The sequence below is a fragment of the Strix aluco genome, chromosome 2 (assembly GCF_031877795.1).
Source record: "Strix aluco isolate bStrAlu1 chromosome 2, bStrAlu1.hap1, whole genome shotgun sequence".
NCBI classification, from domain to species: Eukaryota; Metazoa; Chordata; class Aves; order Strigiformes; family Strigidae; genus Strix; species Strix aluco.
The window spans coordinates 109,973,462-109,994,938 of NC_133932.1; the positions used below are offsets into that span (position 1 = coordinate 109,973,462).

Here is a 21,477-nt window from a genome sequence, read left to right on the forward strand (position 1 = left end):
CACTCCCACCCAACTTGGTGTCATTTGAAACTCAGTGAGGGTGTCCTAGATTTCCCCATCCAGATCATTGGTAAAGATGTTAAGCACAATTGGCCCCAATACTGAGCCCTGGGGAACATCACTTGTGACCGGCTGCCAACTGGATTTAACTCCATTCACCACAACTCTTTGGGCCCAGCCAGCCAGCCACATTTTTACCCAGCGAAGAGTACACCCCCAAGCCATTAGCAGCAGTTTCTCCAGGAGAATGCTGTAGAAAACAGTGTCAAAGGCTTTATTAAAGTCCAGGTAGACAAAATCCACAGCATTTCATCCACTAAGTGGGTCACCTTGCCATAGAAGGTGATCAGGTCAGTCAAGCAGGACCTGCCTTTCATAAGCCCATGCTGACTGGACCTGATCACCTGATTGTACTCTATGTACTGTGTGATGGCACTGAAAACAATCTGGTCCGTAACTTTACTCAGCACTGAGGTCAGACTGACAGGTCTGTAGTTCCCCGGATCCTCCTTCTGGCCCTTTTTGTAGATGAGCATCACATTTGCTAACTTCCAGTCAACTGGGACCTCCCCGGTTAGCCAAGACTGCTGACAAATGATTGAAAGTGGCTTGGTGAGCACTTCCACCAGCTCCCTCAGTACCCTTGGGTGGATCCCATCTGGTCTTATAGACTTGTGTGTGTCTAAGTGGTGTAGCAGGTTGCTAACCATTTCCCCTTGGATTATGGGAGCTTCATTCTGCTCCTTGTCTCTGTCTTCCAGCTCAGGGGGGTGGGTACCTGAAGAACAATTGGTCTTACTATTAAAGACTGAGGCAAAGAAGGCATTAAGTACCTCAGCCTTTTCTTTGTCCTTCATCACTGTGTTTCCCCTCACATCAAATAAAAGATAGAGACTCTCCTTAGCCCTCCTTATGTTGCTAATGTGTTTATAGAAACATATTTTATTGTCTTTTATGGCACTAGCCAGGTTAAGTTCTAGTTGGACACTGGCCCTTCTAATTTTCTCCCTGTATGACATCCTTGTAATCCTCCTGAGTGGCCTGCCCCTTCTTCCAAAGGTCACAAACTCTCTTTTTTTTCCTCATTTCCAGCTAAAGCTCTCTGTTTATGCAGGCAGGTCTTCCTCCCCTCCAGCTTGTCTTTCAGCACATGGTGATGGCCTGCTCCTTCACCTTTAAGATTTTATTCCTGAAGAATGTCCAGCCTTCCTGGACTCCTGGACTTCAGGGCTGCCACCCAAGGGACACTGTCAACCAGGCCCCTAAACAGGCCAAAGTCTGCCCTCCAGAAGTCTGAGGTAGCAGTTATGCTGACCCCCCTCCTTACTTCTCCCAGAACTGAAAACATCATTTCATGATTGCTATGCCCAAGACGGCCTCCAACCATCACATCACCCACAAGTCCTTCTCGGTTCACAAACAGCAGGTCCAGTGGCACATTTTCCCTTAGTTGGCTCACTCACCAGCTGTGTCAGGAAGTTGGCTTCCACACAGTCTAGGAACCTCCTAGACTGTCCTTTCAGCTGTATTGTATTTTCATCAGACATCTGGTAAATTGAAGTCTCCCATGAGAACAAGGGCTAGCGATTGTGAGACTTCTCCCAGATGCTTATTGAATATTTCGTTTGGCTCTTCATCCTGGTTGGGTGGGCTATAACAGACTCCCACCATGATATCTGCCTTGTTGGCCTTCCCCCTGATTTTTACGCATAAACACTCAACCCCATCATCAAGCTCTAGACAGTCAAAGTACTCCCTAATATACTTCATTCACAATTATAAAGAACAGGTCATATAATTTCAGGGAAAATTTGAACACAATCCAATCACAAATTGGTTTTATGAAATAAAACTAATGTCTTTATTTTTCCAGCAAGTGCACAGAGGTTGATGAGGCAAGAATGGTCCTTATATAAGATTTAGCAAGGCAAACAGAATCTTATAATAATGAGAATGTTGTAAAACGCACAAATTGAAAAAATTTGATGACAATGTATGCCATCATTGTATTTTCTCCATTTTTAACTTAACTTGATTCTTAGTGTACTTCTATAGGTTAAGACTCACTAACTTTTTTCTTGTTGGAATACTGTTTCTCACATATCTGTAGTTTGTTTCAAAGATATTTATCCCTCTTGTATAAATAATAATCTAATTTTCAAAGTAATCCAGAAACTTCCCAGATACATTTAATCTACTGATCATATGAACCCATATGGGAACTCTAGGGACTCAGTTAACCGACACAGTTAACTGACAAGTGAAGTGATAAATGCTAAACTCATCCTGAGGGCTATTTAGAATCCCTCAGTGAAAACAGGTTGAGAAATCAAACAAGCTGAGCTGCTGTGAGCAGGGTTCCTTGACAGCAGCCAGTGTCCCTTCTCTCATTTCATTCTTCTCTAGACCTCTTTAGTCGGTCTGAATCAAAAATATTTGCAGCCAACAACCAATATAATTTCACAGGCATATTATAGCTCACTTTAGGAATTAGTGTCTTTCTGCAGGTTCTCATGTCACTGGCAATCAGTGTTACCCCTGAGAGTTCTCCATTCTTCCATTTAAGCCTAGTATGTCTCCTTAATCCCTTTAATTCTTGCATTTTGACCTAATTTTACTGCTCATTGTCATGCCTCTTTTGCTGCTAGCTGGGCCTTATTCTGTATCATAAGAATATAAAAGCTAAATTGTAGATTATTTTTAAGTAAAAAGCCTCCTAAGTACATATAGGGCTATCTTGAGCATTATATTACTTGCCTCTCACCTGACCAGGTCAAATGAAATCAATAGCACTATTCAGCTCAGTAAAGCAAGCAGGATTCAGCTTCAAGAGCTGAGCTGCTCAATTTTGTTGTGAATACATTGTTCTTTAAAAGTAGGATTAATTAGCAAGTGATCTTAGCTTAAAACTAGAAAAATATCTATCACCAGGTGATGGTGTGGAGACATTTCCCTTTTATCCAACCAACCAACCAGTCATGGTGCTTATCCTACATGGAAGACAAGACTGTTCACCCTGACTCAAAGAGAACTGGAACCAAAATCTCCCTGCCCTAAACCCTGATCTAAACCACCAGCCTGAGGGTTATTCTGGAATGCACTGCTCCTAATTGGCCTGTTCAAGCCATTTTATTCTGCAGAACACAGCAGGTATTAGAAGAAAATGAGAAATACAGGGGAAAAAGAGAGGAGGAACACACACAAAAAATGAGACACTATTTGTTGGCCCTATGGTAACAGTACTTAGTTGGAAAGTGGAACATCAGAGTCCAGGCTATGTTCCAAAGAGTAATTAAGAATTCATATACACAGACAGCAAACAGAAAATGAATACAAAACTGGCCAGAATATAAGTGAGGGCACATTATGGGGAGTATGGGTTCAAAGCCTCTGAAATGAAGGAAGGAATTGAATCCAAGACTTCCATGTTTGGACAAAGTGCCCTAACCTGTATAAAAGGCAATGAAAACCACAATTGCCTCTCTTTTCCTAATCCAGAACAGTACCTAAACCCACCCCTTCAATTACACCCCTTTACTTTTGTTAAAAAAAGACCAGTAATCCAGGATGGGGAGCAGAGAAAAGCTTTGGTTTTGGATAAAAACAAGCATTTGAACCTAAATAAGTAAAACTAAAAATTCTCTTGCCAAATAAAACAACTACTTTTTTTCCTCTCCAGAAAACATTTCATTTTATCTGGACAAAGCAGACCTTCTTTTCTATGTATGTATTTAGAGGATAAGGTGATATTCAAGTTAGAAACAGAAAATTCAATCATTTCTAGCACTCAGTCTAAAACACCAGTTCAAAGAAACCAATATAACTGGTACAGAAGACAATGAAAATCTTTCCACTGAGATTAGTAAGACTTTCTATATGCCCCATATAATCATCTCTTACTCCTGTATACTTTAACAGATATTAATTTTGCTGTGACCTTGCAGACACATTTACAAAAATGCCCCCATGAACTAATTTTTTATTTACAGAAAGGCTTATTTTGATGAGGGTTTTTTGTTTAGGTGGGGTTTTTTTATAAACTGTAGTGTCAAACTACTATTTAAATCCTCTGGTAATATTTACAGTAAGAAGTGTGACATGTGGAAAATTGTTTGGGCACCAACCTAAAGTATATCAAAACAGCAGCAACAAGCCTGGCAACAGACCAGAATACAATACAGTACTTGGCAAATGATGGCAAACGTACCGCCAACATGTGATGCCCTCATTTTTAAGCCAAAGATAAATGCAGTTGATGTTTCTTGCCAAGACTAGTGTGCCCAAATGCCATATGTGAGGTCAAGCAAGGATGCTGGAAATAATTCCCAATTATATTTTACCAGTCTGCTTCTTTAAGAAGTGTCAGATATTGAGTCCAAAATGTCTGTTGCTACGCTATTATTATATATCACCCAGGAAAACACATCACTGCTATGTCTTTGAAAAGCAGCACTGAAAACTGTTTTAGTTTAATAATTATACTCAGGAGCGTAATATTATTCTCTCACAAATGAATAAAGCATACCAGAATGGTGAAGTTCCAAAAAATACATTTTTGTATTTAGTAAAATTAAGGATGACAGATGAAATAATTATATTTCACAAACTTAAGGGAAGTTTTCTCTAAGCAGTAGAACAGTGCTTCTTTAATTAACATAATTTCTTGCATAAAGATATTTGGGAAAAGCCTATGAAATTTTCCCAGAAATACGGTTTAAAGGCTAAATTCAGGGAATTGTTTTTTAAAAATTCTTGCTTCAGTGGGGATTTAACCAGAGGTTAGTACAGGAAAATGCAGTTCTGTGTTAAGGCATTTAGGGATCTATAATGAAAACTTTAAATGAGATTTAGCTAATTATGTAAATCACCAGTTTCAGTGAGCCTCGGCTTTGCAATGCTTTGGCTTTAAGTCAGAAAAGCTGCCCAAAGAGCCTGAAATAAAAAAATTCTTATTTCTTTCTTTCTCTAGTGATCCTTACATTCCTAAAACAGCCATGAGAATCTGTCATTACTTCCCCTTTGAAACCATTCTACCCTTGAGGCACTGTACGGAAGATACCACTTAGCAGTCCTAAAGAGGCAGTTTGGAGGACTTCTCTTAAGCACTGAGCAGAGAACGGAGTTAGCTAAGGGAGGGACATATTATGGTTCAAATTAAAGCTGAACAGGAAATGGGTTTCCCCCTTGCATGATCTTGGGTGGGGTTTTTTTAAGAATGCTCCAGGTCCAGAAGGCCCAAATCAGGGTTATCTTATCTTTTTCCTCAAAACAGGAAAATTTAATGGAACTGACTCTATAAAGCAAAACATTGTTAGTATGGCACCAGCCTCTTGGAACAAAAAATACTGAGGCACATAACCCAAATTTCTTCCATGGGTGCTGCAATCCTGGTTGGCAGTTTTCCAAGCTTCAGAAAACAGACAGGGGAGGAGGAAGAACAAGCGAGGTAGACTACTGTGATGAGAGCACTAGCCAAGCAACAAGCAGGTCAAGAACAACGTCATATTTTAAAAATATTTAGGGGCAGATCACTATTTAGAAGACATGTTCATTCCTTCACTGACTTTACACGGTCTGAATTTGAACATTTCAGAGTTATCCACAACACCAAAATAGAATAAAGAATTTTTCATATGTGAAGCAAAAATGAAGACAGAGAAGCTCTGCTCTTTAACTTGCATTCAGCACACTGCTGTAGTACTGCTACCCCAGTGCCAATAGCCACTTCTGGGCAATGGAGTGTATTTGACTCTAATACTGCCTCTGGAGGTATGGGGGTTTGTGCTGGGGTTTCAGTTTAAATCCAGCTTTGGGGTATGTTTGTTTTACTCTACACAATCAGCAGAATCTGGCCAAAAATTTGCCTTAAACCAGTTCAGCCAGTTTAAGGTTATGTGAAACAGCACATTTAATGTGAAAATGCCTTTTACAGATTGGATAGGTGGGCATTTAGATCCATATTCTTACTCAATTATTATGACTTACTGTAGTGACATTAAAAAACTCAAACAGAGCATAAAGGTAAACGATGGACTTCAGTTTTAACTGTGCATTTTCAGTGCTAGTATATCATGTAAGGAGTAAAAATGCCTCAGACAACTCATAAGGGATGTAGCATGAAACTATAGCATGCAGTCTTCTGAAACAGGCACAAGAGCTCAACACACTGAAGCTAATTTCTGTGTCTGCTTTCATTCAATACAGATTAGTGCCATTTTGTATAGCTGAAGCACCAACTCTGCACATATTTGGCAGTCCCATACATATCCAGTTTCCTTAAGCTTTTAGTAATATGAAATCACTGCAGACACTGCAGCTTCTCATTGAGTTTATCAGATTTAAGTTACTTTGTGAGTCTGTTTTTCACTAATTAAAAGGCTCAAGCATTTTGAGCTGGATCATTTTCTTCAGTCTAGTCAGTCTCTCAATCGTGTGCAAATCTACATACCACAAATACATCCAGGAGTTCAACTATCAGTCTGGATTTCCTTTTTTTACCTCTCCACAGGAAAAAAGAAACCTGTTTTCCCTGCCTTCTGGTAGTATTGGTTCATTTACTAATCACTGAATTAAGAATTTAATAATATAAACATCAGGATTCACCACTGTCACATGCTTGCACTTGCTAAGAAGAGTTTTTTCTCCACCTTGTTCATGGAACGTGGAGGCCACTTCCAAGGAAAGAGATTCAACTATTTTGCAACTTTCGTGCAAAACAAAATTCCACACTTTTTTCAAGATTTTGCTCAAATGGACTCATAACGTTTTCAGTTATTAACAGTTCTCCACATGATCATTTTAAGATCAAAATTCAAAACAGAAAGCAAATTGTTAATATGAACTATGGTAGTTTCTTTTAAAACATCACAGAGCTAACTCAGCAGCATCCAATATACTACAGTGTCTTCTTGTTCTAAACATGACAGAGATGCAAGGGTTCACCCACTTTATAGCCCATCATCTTGAGGCTAAATCCCTAAACGTGAAGAATAAAACCCTTTTCTACCTTTAAAAAATATTAGTGCTGATAAATAGCTGAATTGTGTTCAATCTATTTCATTTTTTAATTACTCTTATAAAACATGCCATTTAAAGCCAGAAAAGCACTACAGCCATACATATGTATGTAATTGATGCTGACAATAAGACTCTTTCAGAGCTTAAACCTCAACAAGTTTTTTCTGGTGAAACCTCTAATTTTGGTTTGAGTACAGCAGGCCTATGCTCTTGCTTGTGAATTAAAGTCCTAAGTGCTTTCTTTCATTCTTCAATGGTCCTCCTTTCCCTTCCTATTGAGCCCATTTCTATTCTTTTTAGTTATAATCAGAAAGTTATCATGAGACAGTCATAATCCCTGAGCTATTCTCCCTCTGTCTAGACTGCAGTTTTCTCCTGTGGCCAGTAAGTAAACAAGTTTGTCCCAGTACCTTATTTCATGCTTTCAGATCCCAGGTCACAGTTTGGTATGTAGCATGGCACTCACCTTACTCCCTCTGTGAGGAATTGAGCAGGCAAGGAGCCAAGAGCTGGCAGAGCACTGACTTGGCTCTTTTCCCTTCACTTACCCACCTAGTCTGCTGTTGCCCTAACTTGCTTACCATAAATGCTAGCCACATGTAAGAGGATAAACAAAATTCCAGATCCACAACAAAATTCACACTCCTTGTACTTAGCCTCCAGGCAATTGCCTGAGATAACAGACTCAGGCTGTTACAACTCTGCCAAATATAAGCAGATGTGGCCAGTAAACTTTCCAATGAAAGAAAAATTCTTGGTATAGAGTCAGAATATATTAAGTGCAATTTGCTTTAACTACACATTTGCCATTAGAAAGTGTTCAAATAGCATGGAGAGAAATCTCACAAATATTGGGGTCTTGAGGAGCAACTCAGTTTTAAGAACTGATGTTAATCATTTCACTGAGAGCAAACTTTCTTCAGCTTTAATTACTCCCATCACATGAAACCCTGAAAGACTAGTTCACCTATTAGAACAACTTGAAAATCACGAACAATGTCACCATGTGGTGACACCTGTCATAAGAAAATGATGGTATTACTAAGAAAATATAACATCCTGTGCTCCATTATCTTTACTTAGCATTAAATTTCTCTAACCTGTATCTCATTTAAAAGAAGACATTTAAGGAAAATAAGTGTTACAAACTCTTATCTCACTACTTATTCTCTGATGTAGCAAAGATTTGCAAAGACATTTGCAAAAGTCTCTAGAAGGTACTGTCTCTTCTCGTCCAGCACAATGAACAGAATAACATGCTTTAATATCCCATGCCCATCAACAGTAGATGGTGACAAACCTGTTCAATCTGTAACAGACAGGACAAATCCCTGTTCACTGATCTTAATACCGTTAATTGGCTGTGCTCCTTGTGAAGCAGTAACACAAGCTGAGTACACTAAATCCAAAACACAGCACTGTACCAGCTACTAGGAAGAAAATTAACTCTATCCCAGCTGAAACCAGGATAACATGAGCTGAAAATTAGCTAACTTGAAGCATGTTTTCAAATAAGTATATTATTAAATCAACTAATAAAATTCCTTGCCAATTACTCATAGAGCTATATATCACATAATAAAAAAGGTATTAAAGTAACATAACCTGGCCACCTGTTACCACACACCGGAATATCTACATTTAGGAATATCCACATTAATTACAGACTTTGGATGAAAAAGAAAGGCGTGTTGATGTGTTTTGTTTACCCTTTAAACTGTTTTTTCTTTGTTCTTTAAAAACAGAAAAACCCCAACCACATATTTTTTTCCTTCAGTGAGTGTGTGCCAGTATTCTGAATTTGGTTTTATTCTTTCCTTTTGCATCCTCCACAGTCCTACAAAATAATATTAGTCAGGAGAATTTACATTAGTCATCTGACAAAGATCTTTGACAAGACATTGAGGATTCTGTTAAGTAGGTAGAAACAGAACTTGAACTCTACACAACATGTACATCAGAGACAATGCATCCATATGAATAGTCTTATAGCTGGAACATTTAAAGAGGTAGGCAACCATAAATGCAAATCAAAATTTAGAAAGTTTCTCAAGATTGTTAGGCTTATTGGAATTTATGCGTAAAGAGCCTGGACAGGGAATACACAGGTAAAACTACAGAAAGCCCACGTATCTGAGTAGACTTAGAGAATTTCACTTTCTTGCTTGAGTAGGTTGAGTGTTTTTTTCATTAGATGCAATTACCATTTTATTGACACCTCTCTTAGTACCAGAAATAGTCCACAGTATGGGAAAGTCATTAAAAACAAAATCATGTCCCAGGAGGTAACATGGACTTCCCTCAATTAAATTCAATGTTCTTAAACTCCCAATGTATACTTAAATTCCTTCTCTTTCAAGAACAACAGAAGCATAGATTTTAGGAGTACTCACCACCGTCTTCAACCATGAAATGAAAAATGTCACTTGTGGCATTGTCACCCCCTCGTAAAATGTAGCATATCTTCATATCATCAATATCAGCTGGAAAGAGTGAGGAAAAATAGATTTTACTTTAAATGCTGAAGGTAGAAAATAGTTTTTATAGAACAACTTGATGTGTATTAAATAGCTTAACTTTAACAGCAAGAGATCAAGGTTCCAGCAGGGCTCAGGAATTTTGGTATTAACAGCGTTGAAGTTTTACAGGTACCATTCATTCTTCCTCTCTTTACTTCCCCCTTCCCAGTGCCCTCTTTCCTTTATGATATATTTACAAAAAGAACTGAAAGGAAATGTAAAGACATGGGCTCGACAGTCAGAGCTATTTCATATTTTTAGTGGTGCATTTTCTTAAACAGAGGTGTAGCTCCACTAAGATGTTGATTCTGTCATACTTCATCCTAAGAACTACTGTAGAGGTCATAGAAAATCTGTGGCTGAAATGGGAGCAAATTCCAGGGTATTTTGTATGTTAAATTCTACTCTCTGTTCAAGAGACAAGACAAATTTGTTCACATCACACACACACACACACACACCCCCATCACCTCTAGAACTAGGTTACTTCTGGCATTTGGTCTACTCTACACATTCTGCAGTAGAGAGATCTCAATCTCTTTAGTCCCCCACAAAAATGCCCTCTCCACCAGACCATCCTTCCTATCAGCATGTTTTCAAAGGATATAGCATATGATCTGTATGAATGCTCATAAATAGTGCTCAAGTTAGTGATTGACTGTTTTAAGAATCCAAACAGATGCAATTAAAGTAGACAGACAAGACTTCAGTAAGAAAAAATGCAATGCACAATTTTGAATCATCAATTGCAATAAAGAAAGTATGTAAAAGGTAAATAAATATTTATTAATATTGTATTTTTTGTTTTCCTTGAGCAGTGATGAGAAACATGTAATACATAAAAAATAATTTTGTCACTTTCTTTGAAAGACTGCTGTTGGTAAAAATCCACATCTGATACTTTTTTTTAAAAAAAAGTGTTAGAAATGAATAGCATTAAAGTGCAGCTCAAGTACCACCCATTTTCCTCCCATGTTAGGGAATATGCATTAGTAAAAAGAAGCCAAAAGCACTTTTGTTAGAGCTCCTCAAAATCCTCAGTTCCAAAAGTAACCAGACATCATCTAGGGCAAACAAGTTAAGAGCATTATCAGCAAATATATGTCACTGAATAATCTCTTCCATAAATGTTTGAAAGTTAAAGATCAAAAACTCATGGGGCTGTAAAGAGGATGCAAACAAATACCTCTTCATGCCAGCGGAGCAAATAAATCTTTCATCCTGCAAACACACAAGTACTCAGCTCTACCCATGTGGGTAGCCTTATCAAAATCCATGGTTCCAACATATATAAAGATAAGCACTTGAGCCAGTGTTCACAGGACCAGGACCACCTCATCAAAAAAAGCCACTTGGCATCCAAACATCTTAATTTTGTCAAAAGAATTGCAAAGGAATTACCTGTTTTCTGTTCACTAAGAACATGTTCAAAGTCACTTGAGCAATTCTACACTTTCTTTACCCAGTTGATTAGGTTGTGCTAGTTATATTAAAACTTGACTAGTTGTAAGCACAATTCATTACTGTATAACTACAGTGCCTGCTAAATATTGATATTGGAATTCTCCAGCATAATTTTGAAATCTATCCAACATAATTTTCTATTAAAAAAAAAAAAAATTATCTCCACTAGATCAGGGCACTGATTTCCCTCCCATTTAAAATTCTGCAAAACAAATGCACTTCACAACATAATTCACTCATCTCTCTGAAAACACTTGCCTGAAAAAGAAGATAAAAAGCATTATCAGGGGTGAATGCTGAATAAAATCATTGCTTGGAAAGTTTTGCGTATTTGGCTGGAGTAGACACGTAGATATCTTTGGCCTCAGGAGGCTACGTGGAGTGCTGAGATGTCAAGCAAGCTTATTGCCAAGGCAGATCCTTACTCTCCACTATTCCTTCCCCTTCTTGCTGGCTCCTCAGCACACCTGCAGGGGTGTGGGATGTGACCTGGCTCTTACTCACAAACTTACCCACGTGGGACCAGGGACTCCCAAAACAGCGCTCAGCAGTCCATCACACTTTGTACATTCAAAACATTATCCAAACATCAGCTGCCTACTTGTTATATACCACTAAACTTCTTTAAATGTGAAAGACTTGGCAGTTCCTTAATAGACTTTCCCCACTTTTAAACAAATTATCTAATCTTAATGAATATCAACTCTGAATGAATTCCAGCCCTGACTTGCAGAGACAAGTGCAATACGATTATGTACACACAATATTCTTTGTATGTACTTTTGTCCTAGGACAGCACTAGACTAGACATTACCATGTGGCAAGTGTTTTTCTTTAAGCTTTCTCTGCATTTACTATCACCAAATTGTAAATATAAAGCACAAAGAAATAATATTGAATCAAAAGTGCTGCTTTCAGGTGTAATATGAAGTAACAGACACTACTTGACTAAACCTAAGAACAGCTTAATGTATTTTAAGAATATTTTATTTCATTACTTTCACTTGCCCGTGTCTCTCATTCAGATTACTTTAACAATTAAATAGAAAAGAATAAAAAGCACCAACTATTTGCAGAATTTGGGGACCTTCCACACTCTAATACCCCCTTTGAGCAATCCAAATTAACTCTATGAGTCTCATGAGCAAAAGATTACCTACTGTACCTGTGGCAGAAGTATTTGATGTATACTAATTGAAAGCCCCACTGATTGTTCCTGAAAAAAACACACAAGAAATCTCCTATACATACTATATTCTGCACAACCGCATTTTGACTGGAGGGTTTTAGCTGTTCTTGCAAGCTAGGCTGATTTCCTTTCCAGCACTTGCTTTGAAAAGCAATCTCAAGCATAAGGCAAAAAGCTATTCGCTAAACAATCACTCTACCCTCTCTTTCGGTTACAGGAAATCTGAAAAACCAGACTGCTCAAGCTGCTAGCACACAATGAATCTTGTTTCATCAATGTTACCTCACTCAAAGTGGTCAGGCTGCCTGTTCATACAACCCCAGACCCAAATCCAAGGGATGGGAGTGTAAGATGGTAGAGTATTAGGACAGACTTCACAAACTATTGAGCAGCTTTCAAAGCTCATCTGCATGTGACTCTGAACAGCCCCATCTGACTTCAAAGTTGGCCCAGTTTTCAGTAGGGGTTAGACCAAATGACTTCCAGAGGTCCCTTCCAACATCAATTGGAAGACTGTAACGATGTTTTACAAGCTCCATCGGACCCACACATGCTAATGAAACTGCAACTATTCAACACTTTGTAAGAGGTTGCCCCACATGGCAGGATAGGACTCCTAAAAGGGGGGAAGATCAAAACATAAAGTGTCTAACAGCAGGTCCAGTAGTCAATAGAGGAGCATTCCAAAGTCAAAACTATTACTCATGGCTGGTTGCAAAATCTGCACTTACATTAGGATCATTAAGAATATGACAAAAGAGGGTCTTATTTACTCCTGCCCTGAACATTAGATAATTATCTAGTCTCAGTATAGCGTAGGTATGAACTATGCATAAATTCACTACTCTGGATTTGACAGTGCGTTGCACATTAATGGTAGTGGGCCACAAGATGAGGAAGAACAGTGAACTACACACAGAGTTTTGAGTATGCAGCTTGGTCTACATAAGACCTCTATGTCTCACTTCTCAAAATCTTCCAGGTTCATCCAACATTTTTTGTCTCCCATACCCAAAGCAGCTACAGACAAGAGGGCATCTGAGGAAAAAGGAAAGGAAAGAACTTGATGGAAGTTATAGAATAACCTTTCATCTATGACTTTCACTCCCAGGTTATTCTATGACTTCCAGCAAGTTCTCTTTCCCTGTCCTCAGCAGATGTATCATCCCTGTGTGAGCTTGACGCTTTCTGCCATTCAAGCAGCCCGTCCAGACACCTCTTCTCCCTCAAGAACTTGGCCCTGTATACGTAAGATATTTTTATGTGTTTGCTTCATAAAATACAAACCATTATAGAACTTATTCAGGAAGTTGAGAAGAGAGATACCACAGAAATAACGCAGATGCTCAGGAAGTATTTGCTCATAGAGATCAAAGGACAAAATTACTGAGGAAGTGTGTATTTCTTAAAAACACTCTTGGACTCAACAAAAATTAGTGTGCTTGTGCCAGTACTGTCAGGGAACCTGTGAGGTTGTATTACTTTCTGGGGATCCTCACTAGCTTTAAAACCAATTTTTCTTAAGGGTTGCATGCTTCTCACCCAGCTCAGGCAGTCCAAGGATATTAAGAAAGCCTGCGTGAAGACCAGTGAGCATGCCACATGGTCAGACTGCCAATTGAAAGCCAAGTAACAACTTCATTTTGGTAATCTGACAAAAGTACACCTGGCCACATGGCACAAAAGAGGATGGAATATGTACCTATCCCGACAGTGCCCCTCCCTGAAAAAAATGGCATATCAATATGCTATGCAGTGGTCTGCTTTTAAGAAACACCCACTCAATAATTCTACATTCTCCAATGTAAGAGAAAACCCGCTATAAAAGTGATAATCTGTTTCTTTTGCTCACTCCCATTTTCTTCTGTTTCTCACTTACTCTGACAACAATACTCTTAATACTACTCTCACTTCACTACTGAAGCCTTACATTTAAGGAGCTGTAGTGGTTCCCAAAGCTTAGACATGGTTTGGTCCCTCCTCATCCTCTTTTTTGCACCAACACTGCAAAACTTAGGGCACGCCAGCCATTCAAAAGTTCATCAGGCCTGTTTGCAAGATTTGGTATATCTGACAAGAACATCACTATGGCCAAGGCTGTAACATGGGATACATACCAGTATGCGTTCTCTAAAATGAAATCCAGCCAGCTACAAGCATTCGCCTCTAGCTTTACCACCAACACAGCCCAGCCTGTCTGGGACCCTTTAACTTGAGTCTCTATGCTGTTGTGCTGTCTGCTCACTCCACAGCTGCAGGGGGCTCCAAGAAACCTCATTTAATTGTTAATTAACCAGCTATTAACTCGTTGCAAAGTAACGTGGAAAATTCTCTGGAGAATAGCTAATGCTCCCCTTCCAATTAAAGTTACTTCATAGCCTTGTGTTGAGGCTTTATTTCAGAACACACAGTACATGTGGTTTTCATCCTATTTATACCACCTAGTATTTTAGTTCCATGTAAAAAGTAAGTACCACTGACATAATTTTAAAACATTTACATTACCTTTTAATTTACCACAAACACTTTGTGGTTAAGATTTGTGTAATTAAAGCAACAAATGCACTCATAATACGTTATTTCCCCATGTTTGGGAAATGATTTTGCTTTTGCAGTTATGTGTGCAACTGATACCCTAACCGTGGTATGACCATTAGTTAATAATAGCTTGACTACTCCCGTAGCATTTTTGAAACAAAACTTTTTAGAGAAGGCAGTCAGCCGCTAAAGATCTGGGACCATATGCAGCCCAATTCTGTTATCCAAATGTCTGTCACTGATAGAAAGTCCAAATCACAGTTATTTGGACTGTAAACTCTCCAAAGCAAAGATGCTCCTTTATTCAGTGTTTATCCAGTAGACCACCTTTCCTGTTTAAAGCTGTCACAGATGCAAGAAATAATAAACAACTAAAAAATAATAAAGCCATTATAAATAATCACACTGTTGGAAAGTTTCTCCCATCAATTATTGCAGTTTAGCATGAAAAAGAATGTTTCCAGTGATCTAAAGAAAGCATGGAGTATTGTAATACCTTGGGTGAACTGGTTGATGCTATGGTTGCCTTTCCCCAGGTGGATCAGGAAGCCATGGCGTGGACCCTCTGTGATTCTGATCTTAAGAGTAACATGTAAACTGTCCCTGTCTTCCACTTTGAGCACCTTGTTGGTAATCAGAAACCCTATGTGACCTGTGGCCAGAATACGGAGAGTCTGAGCACCCTTATTTATTACAACTTGAGGTACACTGTTATCCACAGCCATTATTCGAATCTTCATAGTCTGAGGCTTCCTTGTTTCAAACACAGTGTTGGGGAAGACGTAGAAATCAGTATGAGTGCCATCCGTAACAGTGAAAGAGAAACTATCCTCAATTGATTCTGTGCCATCATGTTTGTAGCTGATTAGATTTTCATTCAGATCTTGTTTCGTGAAGATGGTGACTGGTTTGGAGTTATTGAACATGATCTGACCGTGAACTGGTATCTGAGTGATGATAAATTTTAGCAATGTGTCGGGTGTATCTCTGTCTTCTGCAGTCAGTTCAAATGGGGTTATCAGTTTGCATTCATTTTCACTCACCACCAGGTTATGGATTGTGACAACAGGTTTCTTATTGTCCACATCACTGATAGAAATTCTGAAAGTACGAAATACAGGGTTATAGCCATCAGTCACCTCAAACTCAAAGCTGTCCATTTTCACCTCATCTTGTGAAGTGTGAATGTAATAGATTTTATTGCCTGCTAATAGGAGTTGAGTGAAAGTGGAGATGGGTACCCCAGGCTGATCTGTGCATTCAAGATGACCACGAACAGGTGCTCTGGTAATAGTGAAAACTAAGTTCTCATCTGGACTATTCAGGTCACTGGTGCTAAGCAAGTCAGTAGTAAGGGTTACCTTCCCTCCTTCCTTCAAAGAAACTCCTTTGCTGATTACATCTGGGAAGACAATATCAATGCTACCTATTGTCACATAAAAGTAGCGGTCAATGAGAGGATTTATTCCATCTGTCACATCAAACTTGATAAGATCACGAACTCCTTCTTGGCCAAAATGCATATATCGAATTAAGTTTCTATCCACCTCATCTTGGGTGAAGTTCATCCCCAGGGTGATATTCTCAACTCCACCTGAAGGCTTTATTCTCTGCAAGAGGCCTTGTCCTGGCCCGTACCTTACAATGTATGTCAAGGTTTTGTCTTCAGAATCCAGGTCAGTAGCCTTCAATATTCTGTTATGAATAGTTCTAGTTTCCCCTATTTCAATCTCCAGACCATCATTGATGGCCATTCTGGGTGTCTCATCATCTACAGGAATAACCATGATAAGTACCGTTTTCCTAACGGTATGTTTACCATCTGTGAGTTTCACCTCAAAACTGTCCTCCTTTGTCTCAGAGTCATCATGTTCGTAGAGTATGTTGGAGCTCTCTATTATCTGATCCAAGGTGAAGCTCTCCACTAGGACAGTTCCATTGACCAGCTGGTTCACAATGTGGCCATGCCTGGGAAGCCTGGTGATTGTGAACATTAACTCATCAGCAGGGATGTCTGCATCAGCTGCGTTCAGGATAGGGGTATCAATAACCAGGCTCATGCCTTCCATCACAACGAACTCTCGCATAAAGATTTCAGGCTCTTCATCGTTGATCGGCATAATAACAATGGGGAAAAAGTGCCTCTGGGAAAAGTTAATGCCATCAGAACAGCGGAAAGCAAATCTGTCTTCAACAGGCTCTACACCCCTATGTATACTTTGGACATAAAAAATATGCCCTTGACGGAGGTCTTTCATGGTAAAAGCACTTATAGCTACACCCGCTCTGGATTTTTCAGATCCTGGGGCTGGAGAAATGTTCTCTACATACCCAGACGTGGGCTGAGCAACAATGGTGCAGAGTATATCGTCACTAGGAGTATCCACATCTTCTGCCCTGAGGTGAGCAGGAGTAATGACCTGTTTGTCACCTTCCGTTACCATGAACTGCTCCCCCACAAAAATTTCTGGGGCTTGACTGTCAACAGGAAGGATGGTCACCAAGACTGAAACTCCTTGAACAACACTTCCCCTGATGCTCCACTCCTCAGAGAGGTCAGACAAGGTAAGGTTGAAGGTATCTTCTTTGGGCAGAAGGCCTATTTCACCACCAGTGTGAGCATATACCACAGCACCGTCCAGCAGATCTCTCTGGGAAAATCTCTCTGCAGGCACCCCTTGGACCAGGATGTTCCCATGCTGAGGAGGATCCTCTACAATGAAGGTCAACATTAAGTCATCGGTATCCTCATCTGTGCCCTGAATGACATTAGCAGTGATTTCAGCAACACCATTCTCCAGCACATCCAGGTAGGAACCAAGAGTGCCTGGAGGCAACCGTAGTGTAGGAACCTCATCATCAACTGGGTGCACGTTCATTTTCAGTGTGATGGGCACAAAATGAACCCCATCACTCACATCAAGCCTGCAGGTATCACTGTTGGTCTCAGCTCCACTGTGCACATACACCACCCTCCCTTGTCTGATATCCTCCAGGCCAAAGACACCTCCTGGAATCAAGCTGTACCCAGAAAGCTGCAAGTGTCCATACCGAGGAGCCTGGGTCAGGATAAATCTGAGATGGGCAAGTTCAGTGTCCGTGTCACTGGCATCCAGCTCAGTTGGACTAAGGACATGGCTGCCTCCCTCAGGCAAAGTGAAGCCAGTATTAGTGATTTCAGGAGGCTGGTTATCCACAGGTTGCAGGTAGATGGTGAAAGTCCCTTCGGCTGCATTGCCAGCTGCATCTTGCACTTGATACTGAAACTGAATCAAATGAGGAGCCACCCCCAGTTCTTCCTGTGGGGGACGGTATGAAATCTTGTGATGATTGATCTGGGCTTGGGTGAAGTGGGTAACTTCCACAGAGTGATCCTCAGTCAGCACGAGGGATCCAAGGCGGGCTCCGTATACTTCTGCGGGGTGGTTAGTGTCAGTGTCGGTGGGGGGCTGGGTTATTGTGTAGTGGAGTTCACGGTCCCCTGAATCCTGATCTGTGTAACACAAGTGCTTCCTCCGCAGTGGGGTCACCTGCTGTTCTGCAACTATTAAGTGCAGGCTGCTGCTACTATGCAGCTCTGGGGCTAATCTGTCTACAGGATGTACCCGGACCACAAAAGTCTGTGGTCCGGAGCGGTTGGGTGGGTCATTGTCATCCTGGACTCTAAAGATGAACTGGTCCAACACAACCCCAGGGCCAGGGCTGTGAGGCCCGAAGTGGTGGTAATAGAGACGCCCTTCAACAATGTCCTGCTGCAGCCACTCCCTCACTGGCTTTTCGTAGATTAGGGAGCCCCCTGCTAAACCCGGCACCCTCCTCCAAGAAAAGCCCTCATCTTCTTCCTCCTCTTCCCAGCCAGGAGGTGGTTGTGCTTGACGGAGGAGGAGCTGCCCAGCAGTGGGGCCAGCCTCCACTGTGAAGAGCAGGATGGCATCCTGCGAGTCAATGTCAGTGGCGCTAAGAGCACGGGTGGTGATGGGCACTGTTTCACCCTCAGCCATGGCCAGCCCCGTGTTAGCATTAAGTAGGGGCGGCTGGTCATCCGTGGGCACCAGGGTGATGGGGAAAAGGAACTCAACACGGTGGCGAGAGCCACCATCTTCCAGCCGCAGCACCAGGTTGTCACTGAGTGGAGACTCGCTGCCGTCATGCTGGTAAATGACGCGGCCTGCTGCCAGCTCAGCCACCGTGAAGTGTTTACGAGGGGCAGCAGATGCTGGGGTGTCCTCCAGGAGAGTGAGGTGGCCGTGCCTCAGCCCCGCCACCACACTCACCCGCACCTGCTCAAGGTCATCCTCATCACTGATCACCAGGTTGGGGCTGGGCCCAGGGCCTGAGAGAGGCCGCGACTGGCCCTCATAGAGCACGAGGCCAGTGTTGCGGGTCACCACAGGTGCGAGGGTGTTCATGGGCTTCACCACAATCACGAAGGCGAAGGGCTCTGAGGCAGCACCCTCTGGGTCCAACACCTCCAGCTCGAGCTCAAAGAGCCGCTCCCGATCCGAGTCCTCCACAGGTGGCTGGTAGGCGATGCGCAGCTCCCGCACGTCCCGCTGGCTGAAGGAGGAGACAGGCAAGCTCCGGTCGTCTGTGCTGACCATGTGGCCCTGGCCGGGGCCAAAGGGAGAGGTGATGTTGAAGAGCAGCAGGTCTGGTGGTGACTCAGCATCCTCAGCTGCCAGCATGTCAGGCGTGAGGGCGGTGAGGACAAACTGGTCCACCTCCATCATGAGCATGGCCAAGAAGCTGGGTTTGGGGGCCACATTCTCAGTCCCGGCCCGGATCCGCACCAGCACCTGGAAGTACTCCCGCTTCAGCAGCGCCCCACCGCCCGCCGCCTCCCGCAGCTCTGCCACCAGCGGCACCAGGTCACGGTTGGGGGAGCCGCCGGCTGCCGTGTGCCGGTAGCGCAGCCCCAGGCGCAGGAACTCCTCGCAGTCCCACATGGAGGCGGGCACCGGGCCGCCCCCCGCCGCCTCCCCGCCCGCGGCCGCCGGCGGGTAGTTGAGGATCTCTCCGTAGCGGGGCAGCCCGGCCAGCGGCGGCAGCAGGCCCACCCGGCAGCGCTGCCGGCCCGGCTCGAAGGCGAACTCCAGGCTGCGGGCGTCCAGCGGGTTGCTGGTGCCCCGCAGGCGCTCCACGGTGAGGGGCAAGTTGCGGGTGACGATCTCCAGCTGGGTGAAGAGCACCTCCACCTCCAGCACCAGGGGCAGCACCAGGGCGCGGCTGGGAGAGTCGTAGCGCAGCTGCAGGCGGACGCGGTCCCGCGCGGGGCTGCGGCCGCCCAGGTGGGAGTACTGCACCTCGCGGGCCCCGAAATCGCAGGGGAAGCGCCGGGGGCTGAGGCGGCCCGGGCGCTGCCACAGCGGGTCCTCGTCCAGCACGGTGAGGTGGCACCGGTCCCCCGGCTGCACCTGCAGCACCAGGTCCCGCGCGGGGTCCAGCCAGGCGGAGCGGCCGAGCGGCACCCGCAGCCCGCGGTTGGCCACCACCACGGGGGCCGCCTCCGGCGCCCACGGTGAGGAGACCGCGGCGCTGCCTGGCGGCGGCTCCGGCGCCCCCGCCCAGACGCAGCCGGCCCGCAGCAGCAGCAGCAGCAGCAGCAGCAAGCCGGCCAGCAGCCGCCGCGGCGCGGCGGGGAGATCCTGCATCGTCCTTGCTGGCAGAGCGAAGCGCCGGGAGCCCCCGGCAGCGGCGTCCGCGCTCCGCAGGGGCCGAGTCGCGGCCCTGCTCCTGCCGCCGGCGCGGCCCCTCCGGCCCCGCTCGCCCCACGCACACGCCGCGCTCTGAGGGGAGCGCGCCCCACTCCGGAGGGGAGCCCCGCGAGCTGGAAGCCCCGCCCTGCGCCTCCGGGCGGCCAATAGGCACCCGCGGGGGGGCGAGGCCGTCTGGCGCGATTGGACAGAGCGGTTTGCCATTCTTGCAAGCGACCGCGTGGGACAGCCCTCCCCCGGCCCCTCAACAGGTTGTTGAGGAGAAGGCGCCGGGAGCGGCGGCCGAGCCCGGGCCGAGCGGGAGCGGGGAGGCGCGGGGAGGCGGGGGCGCGAATCACCCTGCCGGCGCGGATCGCCTTACCGGCAGCCACCGTGGGGAAGGCGCCGCGAACCGCTCGGAGCCCCCACGTCGGGGGGAGGGCGGTGCTGCTCGCCCACAGCGGCGGAGCGCACCTCTGCCAGCCCCGGGAGGCAGCGGGAGCGCCCCGCCTGCCCCGCACTGAGCCTCCCCCTTCTCGCCTTAAATCCTGGCTCCCTGGGGCAGAGTGAGAGCGGGGCTGGCCCCGAGTCGCCGCCGGGGTGGGCTCGGGGTTTCCCTCGCCCTCAGGGGCGACAGGTGAGCGCGGGGAGGCAGCAGCGGTGGGTCACGGCCGCCCCTCACGGCGGGGCGGCGCCGCCCGGTTCCCGCCGGTGGCGGGAGCGGGGTTGCCCGAGAGCGGAGCCAGGTAAACGGGGAACGAGGGGAGAGCAAGGTGCCTGAGGGAAACCGGGGCGGGTCAGGTGAGGAGAACGGCCCAGGGCCGCCGCCGGAGCGGCGAGGGGGCGGCTGCGGGGTGGCGGAGTGGAGACCTGCCTGTGGGCACCGCCTTTCTTTGCGCCAGAAAGAAAACGGATAAATATCTCCGGGGCAAAACACAGTGGTTAATATCCAGTTTCATTCTTCGGAGGTGACTAGTCACAGCAGTGGGGTGAATAAAAGCTTCACAGTATTTCTGCCATCTTGTGTCTGAAGTTAAAAGCATATTAGTAAGATTGC

The 21,477-nt window shown here is 44.2% G+C and overlaps 1 protein-coding gene across 1 annotated transcript in view; it reads right to left on the minus strand.

Moving 5' to 3' along the window:
* Positions 1-20,378, minus strand: part of FREM2 (FRAS1 related extracellular matrix 2) — a 147,074-nt gene extending 126,696 nt beyond the window's left edge. Inside the window, exons 1-2 of the mRNA XM_074815803.1 lie at positions 15,224-20,378; positions 9,411-9,500 (exon numbers count right to left, since the gene is read on the minus strand). Coding sequence (XP_074671904.1) covers positions 9,411-9,500; positions 15,224-20,378 — 5,245 coding nt within the window. The remainder of the gene's footprint in view (positions 1-9,410; positions 9,501-15,223) is intronic.
* Positions 20,379-21,477: the final 1,099 nt, after the last annotated feature.